The sequence below is a fragment of the Antrostomus carolinensis genome, unplaced genomic scaffold (assembly GCF_000700745.2).
Source record: "Antrostomus carolinensis isolate BGI_N321 unplaced genomic scaffold, ASM70074v2 Scaffold22846, whole genome shotgun sequence".
NCBI classification, from domain to species: domain Eukaryota; kingdom Metazoa; phylum Chordata; class Aves; order Caprimulgiformes; family Caprimulgidae; genus Antrostomus; species Antrostomus carolinensis.
Window position 1 is genome coordinate 1 of NW_010320081.1, and position 8,001 is coordinate 8,001.

At 37.0% G+C, this 8,001-nt stretch overlaps 1 protein-coding gene across 1 annotated transcript; it reads left to right on the forward strand.

Annotated features, from left to right (window-relative positions):
- Window positions 1-684: 684 nt before the first annotated feature.
- On the forward strand, window positions 685-6,354 carry CLPX (caseinolytic mitochondrial matrix peptidase chaperone subunit X; the record flags this gene model as incomplete). The annotated part of the gene is made up of 7 exons (XM_010169503.2): window positions 685-849; window positions 1,195-1,283; window positions 1,908-2,072; window positions 3,077-3,376; window positions 3,887-3,979; window positions 4,240-4,346; window positions 5,878-6,354. Coding segments are annotated over 7 exons (1,010 nt in total), but the record flags the coding sequence as incomplete, so codon positions are not given.
- Between the last annotated feature and the right edge of the window lie 1,647 nt (window positions 6,355-8,001).

Here is an 8,001-nt window from a genome sequence, read left to right on the forward strand (position 1 = left end):
TTTTTTTAATTCTTTTTTTAATTCTTTTTTTTTAAATGCCTGTATTATTTACTAACTGATTAAAAGGTGCAAGTTTCACTAAGCTGAAACAAGACACATTTAAAGTTTCTCTGCTTTAGATGGCACGTTGAGATGCTGTGGTTTGTGGTGTTTCGCCTCTGAGACAGATCAGTTATGGGAGGTTAAAAGAGAAATGATATTTGTGTGTTTGTAAGAAGAGGGAGTGTTTGTGCTGAAGTGATAGCATTTTGCAGACTATTTGGGAGGACATTCACTAAATGTTTTAATTTTGTTTCTCCCCAGCTTCAAAGGAGGAGCAATTGGACTTTGCACTGCACCCCAAGTGTCTGCAAAGGGCTACTGATTTATTTAATCTTTAATCTATGCAAGTACATGTATTTTAGTTTATATAGTGTGACATTTTATTTGTGATAGAGTATGCATTTCAAGCTGCCACAAATATGTGTTGTTAGTCTAATTCAGGAATACAACTTGCCAACATAAAAAAAATACTGTTTATGAAAATTAGTTCCCTTGGAAAAATATTCTTATATGAATATGTGAACATGCTGGCATTGTTCAAAATCTTTAATGACTGTAAAGATGATCCTATGGTAAATACTTGGTTTTGTGTGCTGTAAAGAAATATATGGCACATCTAACATACAGTTTTTATTTTATCAGGTAAAACCTTGCTGGCTCAGACTCTAGCTAAATGCCTAGATGTACCTTTTGCTATCTGTGACTGTACTACCTTGACTCAAGCTGGCTACGTTGGTGAAGACATTGAATCTGTCATTGCAAAACTCCTGCAAGATGCAAACTACAATGTAGAAAAAGCTCAGCAAGGTAAACCTCTGCAGTATGTTTCCTGAAGTTCATCCATAGATTGTGTTAATCCTGCCTAAGTGTTTTAAACTTTGAGACCACCGGGAGTTCTGTAATGTATGTTCCTCTTGTGCTTACCTAAATTTTAACACTTTAAATCAGAAATAAGAGCAGAGCTCCAAACTTACCTTGTAGTTATTGTTCTTGTCCATAGTTTTGCTTATATTCTGCTCATATATTTTTCCAATCTACAATATGGAAGTAAAACAGATTGCAACTGTCTTAAATTGTGTTCTTCCCTGTGTCTAAATTCTTGCTTCTTTTAAAACACGAAGTCTTCCTTAAAGCCCTTTTCTGTAACTGCAGGAATTGTTTTTCTGGATGAAGTAGATAAGATTGGCAGCGTTCCTGGTATTCATCAGTTACGGGACGTTGGAGGAGAAGGTGTTCAACAAGTAAGTACTTCCATGAAGTGATTGTTTTTGCTGTTCACTTACTTTGTAAGTGAACAGCCCGTTGAATCTGTGTCTCATTCTATTATATATCAAATAGCATATATTCTATATATTCTAGCATATTGATATATGATATCCTATCATATATCAAAGAGCATGGGAGTGTATAGAGTCATAGTTCTTCAATTCCTTAATTATTAACCTTTGAAATTTCCTCTTTACTTTCTTAATTAAAAAAAAAAAAAATCTCCAAAAGCAATTTGAGACTGCTTCATTGAAATTTTTTAACTGAAAAAAAGTCTTTGCAGCATTCAAATAGCAAGTTGCATAATGGAGACAAGAATAGATAACATCTTCCATTTTGTCCAAACTCCTGAAGCAACTCATTATTAAGTGCAGCTCATGATGTGCATGAGAGTCACATGAAAAAAAGATGTTTTATTTTTTTTTTATCCTTGAATGGGATTGTTTCTTGTATGGAAAACTGATTTCTTTAGACACATAAGGGCATAAGGGATTAAAAAATGCAGATACATCTCTGAAAGTAACCATAGTATGGTGTGCCTTCTTATATGATGCTATACAGTGAAATTTTATATTGCTTATTTCTTCTTTCCTTCTTAGGGCTTGTTAAAATTATTAGAAGGCACAATAGTAAACGTTCCAGAAAAGAATTCTCGTAAACTACGTGGAGAAACGGTGCAGGTTGACACAACAAACATCCTTTTTGTAGCTTCTGGTGCTTTTAATGGTCTTGACAGAATTATCAGCAGGAGGAAAAATGAAAAAGTGAGTGCATCAGGCTGTATTTGAACTGACAAATTTTTATCTTAATTACTGTTCACAGTGCTGACTCCTAAAGGTCTTGTTATATTTGTAAACACACAAAGTTTGTCTGTAGAGCACTGGTTTTCCATCTGTTTTCTGGGAACCTGAGGTCAGACCTAAGAAAGGTAGCAAAGAGCAAGCCTATGGTTAGTAGGCTTCAATAGCTTGCAGTGGTCTCTGCTTCCACAGAGAAATTTTTAGCATATGCAAATAAGGAAAAAAAGGGGGAGAAAGAAAAATAGAAAACTGGACAGCAAGTCCCTTACCAACACACTTAAGTGGTAAACTTTTTACATTTCTTAAAAACAGAATATGTGAAACAGTTCCAGCAGTTATAATAGGATTTTTTTTTTCAGTTGGAGTGTACGAAATAGGAAACTGAGAAAACTTTTGGATGTCAGTAGAAAAAAGCTTTTGTTGTTGATACTCAGTTTGAGCAAATTATGTTAAAAGCTATCATCTTCTTAAAATACCTAGTCATGGAGTTCACTGTTTTGTGTATTAATGTCTGAGGACAGAGTTCTGGCTGCAGCTTTCTGACACCCCCTGTTTCTAACAGAAGAGTGACTGAAATCCAAATCACTGTTTGTGATAGTTCATGTAGCTTTTCACATAAACATTTTTGTACACACTTGCTTCATTTTGGAAGAGCCCTTTTGAGTGTCACTGGTATTTGGAAACTTACCAGGATGTGTTACTAACCTTTTTTTGTAATAAGAAAGACTTACTCTTATACTCAGTCTGATGGGACCCCTTACTGAGGGGGGAAATAAATGTTATAAGAAATAGACTGTGTGCAAGGAGTCTCATTTTACTATAAGTAATTTCTTGAGTTTGAATTAAAATGTAATGACATAATCAGTCACTCCAGAATTTTTTTTTTAATGCACATGAAAACATTATTTAGTTACATCAAGGAAACTTAGTTATTCTAGTTCTGTAAGCATAACATGTTTATTTTGCAGTATCTAGGATTTGGGACACCAGCTAATATGGGAAAAGGCAGAAGAGCTGCAGCAGCTGCTGATCTTGCAAATATAAGTGGAGAGTCTGATCCACATGAAGATATTGAAGAAAAAGATCGCTTGCTGCGTCACGTAGAAGCCAGAGATCTCATAGAATTTGGGATGATCCCTGAGTTTGTGGGACGTTTGCCCGTTGTGGTTCCTCTGCACAGCCTAGATGAGAAAACCCTTGTACGGATTCTTACTGAGCCACGAAATGCTGTGGTTCCTCAATACCAGGCACTTTTCAGCATGGATAAGGTTTGATTTTTTTTTTTATTTGATAACTCTTCAATATTCTTGTTTATAAATACAGTGTTAAAATGATCTAAAATACCAATTGAAATCACTTCTTCCTCCCATGTGTGCACCTCCCCATTCTGGGGAGGAGGGGGAAAGGTAAGCTTACTCATTCAGACCTGACTGGTTTAGGTTGGATAAAGGTCCTTGTGGGGCAAGTAATCTGGAAGTAGTTGAGCTGCTCTTCATGTTAACATTGAAATGAACATCCACGACCTTGCCAGACATCAAGAGCCACTTCAGGTGCTGTAAAGGTACTTGTAGGTAAAGGGACATAGTCAATACCAGTAATGTTAGTCAAAAGCAAAGTGTAGCCGAAGCTTTATGTAGCTTAAATATTAAATGTTCAGGTCTATAACAAGTAAATCACTACTGCTGGTTCTTTTCAGTAAAGTTTGTGTTGCTGCACTCAACATGTTGTTGAGTTATAAATGAAACAATTAACTGAACTTCCCATTTTTCTCTATGTAGTGTGAATTAAATGTAACTGAAGATGCATTGAAGGCTATAGCCAGACTAGCCCTGGACAGAAAAACTGGTGCAAGAGGTCTTCGATCTATAATGGTGAGTAAGTTAAGTCTCATACTGAGTAAATGAAGCTCATGTGTAAGGACTTAATCATGACAATTTTCAGTCAAAACCTCACTTAGTTCTGGTTCTTATATGGATACAATAAGTCTCTTTCTAAAACTGTGGGTATTTAGATTTCTTTCAAGAAAACCCTCTAGCTCTGACAATCACTTGCTAACCATGTTGTTAGGGAGAAGAGGGCATACAGAAATACATATATATGTATTTTTTTTTTCCCTTCTATTTTCTTGTAGGAAAAGCTGTTGCTGGAGCCCATGTTTGAAGTGCCCAATTCTGACATTGTATGCGTGGAAGTTGACAAAGATGTTGTAGAAGGCAAAAAAGAGCCAGGATACATTAGGTAAAACCATACTGGAAGTGTCAGAACAGACGAGTTATACAGCTAGACAGGTATTCTGATGTTTGCTGTAGGAACAAGCCTATAAACACAAAACCATGCACACAACCTGAAAAAGATCCAATTTTCTGTATATTGTACACAGCTGAATTAGTCCCTGTTCTGTCTAGAGGCTTTGGGTTTGTATTGTTTAGTTTTTAAATACATATTAAAAAATAAACTTATATATGAAGTTACTTTTAAGCTTTTTGTGTGTGTGTGTATACCTGTAGCAATGGAAGTAAATTATAAACATCAGAAGGTAACAGTAAAAATCTGAAGTTTAATTGTGACTGTACTAAAGTTTCTGAAACAGAGCTTTTTCCTTATTTCTGCCACTCTGAGGTGTTTTGGGGAGTTTTTTTGTATTGTTGTTCAATCTTTTTTAATTTTTTTTTTCACACAAGCTCCAGACTGCTGCAGTTTTCTTCTCCATTGCTCTTGCAGCCAAGAAGGCACGTCTATTGATTTTCTGAACTCTTGTTAAAATAATTAATTTCATAGAATCATAGAATCATAGAATGGTTTGGGTTGGAAGGGACCTTAAAGATCATCCAGTTCCAACCCCCCTGCCATCAGCAGGGACACCTTCCACTAGACCAGGTTGCTCAAAGCCTCATCCAACCTGGCCTTCAACACTTCCAGGGAGGAGCAGCCACAGCTTCTCTGGCCAACCTGGGCCAGTGTCTCACCACCCTCACAGTGAAGAACTTCTTCCTAATATCTAATCTAAACCTCTCCTCTTTCAGCTTAAATTTAAATGTTGTAACGTGTGCATTATAGTAATGATGTGGTAGAGCGCTGAAAGAAGTGGACAAATATAGATTTAAAAAAAAGAAATGCAAAAAAATCTTGGAGAGCAAAGGACAGAGTTGAGAGGGGATGGGTCAGGTTAAAAGCACAGGACTGAGATTTAGGAACTCTGGCTTGGTTTCTACCTCATAGAATCATAGACTGGTTTGGATTGGAAAGGACCTTAAAGATCATCTAGTTCCAACCCCCCTGCCATCAGCAGGGACACCTTCCACTAGACCAGGTTGCTCAAAGCCTCTGACAACTTTTTTGAGTTATTTTCTCTGCTTTGGATTCACCTGTGTCTGTGCTGAAGCTTGGCTCAGCACACTTAATGTTTTAAAGAGGCTGGTTGGAGTGGAAAGTATTATATTTACCATTGATGGTTGCTCTGATTGATTTTTTGTAGAGCACCAGCATTCATGTTTGCTGGGAATACTAAATTTAAATCAAAACAACTGAACTGAATTTAGTAGCCTTTTGATTTTCAGTAATGAGACTGCATGCTGGTGGCAGTGTAAATCCACACAGCACCATTTTCAGAGCAGAAGGTTGTTTAGCAGCTGGATGCTTGTCAGAACGTTTGTCATCAGGGCACTTTGCAGGTGGCATGTTTACCAGGAACTTTGGAAACTTAATCTCTCCATTCTTTTTTTTTTTCCTTTAATTTCTAAAGTATCTGATCAGTTTGTTTTAATTATAGGGCTCCCACTAAAGATTCATCTGAAGAAGAGTACGACTCTGGCGTTGAGGATGAAGGCTGGCCTCGACAAGCAGACGCTGCAAACCATTAAATACTGTCAGAAAGCTCGCCCGCCTAAAGCGCACTTGGTTCTTTCCTTACGATTGCCCCTGGCTTCAGTCTGATCCTAAAGGCATTGGATCTTATCTCGGGATAGGATACGCTCTGAGGAACCTTAGTAGATAAATCAGATCGTGTATTTTCTTGCGACATCACATTTGTTCTCGATGGACGTTGCGTGGACTTGGACGGCTTAATTTTCAAATATGAATTGTATATTCCACTTGTTCAATTAAAATGTATAGCAGATGATAGCAGCACCTGGATTGCTCTTGCTAGAAATTAAACCAGCAATGCAGATGCTGCCAATAGTTAAGATTTTTGACAATAATGTTACTCTCCAAATGGGAAATCGAGATTAATTATTAGTAGAGGGTGAATTAAACTATTAGCTCGTATGACTCACAGGGGGTTACGTTCAGGTCAGTGTTAGATTTTTTTTTCCTGGTGTTTGAAACCCCGAGGGGTGCTGGAGTGACTTGTTACATGGGTGGGGGAAGAAGCCCTTGCCACAGCATTTTGGGACAACTGGGACAACGCTTTGTGACACTGCTGGGAGATTTTGCTAAAATGTGACTCTAGTTTGTTACAGTAATTTGAATGCAATATGAAATAATAATACCCTTTCCTTCACCTCTCCTTTAGGAGTAAGTTTCAGTCACCTTGAATACTGTGAAAGAAGGTGAAATCAGTAATTTGCTAATTTTTCCAGAAGGGTAAAGAGGATTTCTAGGAAGCGGTAAGCCATCTGAATTTGGATGAGAAGTCAATATCAATTTTTAATTATTAATGTTCTAATATAGTACATTTTGTTTAACGTATTGGAACTATCATGCATCAATTTTTTGGTGCCAGGTATTTGCCCAACCTTATCTTATAATGTTAAGAGATGAAAGAAGTAAATGTATAATATTTTTGATGTAATCAGTAGTGATTGTTCACATGCCACAGTGCTTTTTAAGTTATATGATCAAATGCTAGTATTGCATCTTGTGCTTTTTGTCTTTTGATTTTTATTTAGTCTTACAGCAAAGCAATCCTCCCTCTTCTGTCCTACACCAAAACAAATTCAATCCTTTAGGAAAGTCTTTGTAAAAAAAAACAACCCAAACACTAAAGGACCTGTATGTTTTTTGACTTGTTTCAGGAATTAAAATTGTTGCTTACAACTTTGCTTTGTCCTTCAGTGATACATGGACTTAAGTTTTACTGACCTTTTTTTTCCCCCTAAAATTTTAATTCATGCTATTTAAATAAAACTTTCATCATTCTTTTCAGTCTAGTGGGTGTTTTAGGACAGGAAAGGATACTGCAGATGTGTCGACCTTATTTTTGTTGTTAATTTTTGTCATGTAAATTTGCTGTAATTCTTGTGTTCTTACCTAGAAGCAGTGTGACATGCAGCCAGATGCAACAGATACTTCCCTTAGGATTTCAGGTTTGTTCAGGTTAAATGACCCACTAATAGTTCAGGAAAAAGCTGTGTTGAGAGTTGAGGATATTTCTAGGAGAAGCTTGGTCCCCTCAGAATGGGAATCTGTAGTGAACTATCTGTAACTGCATCCTCACCTTCCTTGTTTGTAGAGTGAAGAAAAACATAACCGCTTTTAATTCCTAATTCTTTCATTCAAATCCGGTTTTTTAAATGGATTGAAAAAAAAAAAACCAACCAAAAAACCCCCAACATTTTAGGCAAAACTGTTCAACAACTTAGTTTTGAAAGTTGTTTGGCATTATGTAACCAAGAACTGTTTTTAAGGAAACAAAACGCTGTGTAACTACAGTTTGTACTTCACCTCTGGCGTTTGAATAAAACAAAGCGAATCTTCAAGCAGCGGAGAGTTGTCAAAATTTTACATTTTATGGGTATTTGGAGCTTTTTAAGGCTTTTTTTGGGGGGGGGAAACCTCAAAAAAACTGGGGTTTTTTTCCTCTTCCTTTTCTCAGGGAACAGGGGCTGTGGCGTTCCTCCCGGCCGCTGGGGGGCGCTGCAGCGGCGTCCCTGAGGGGGAGCAGCAATGGCGC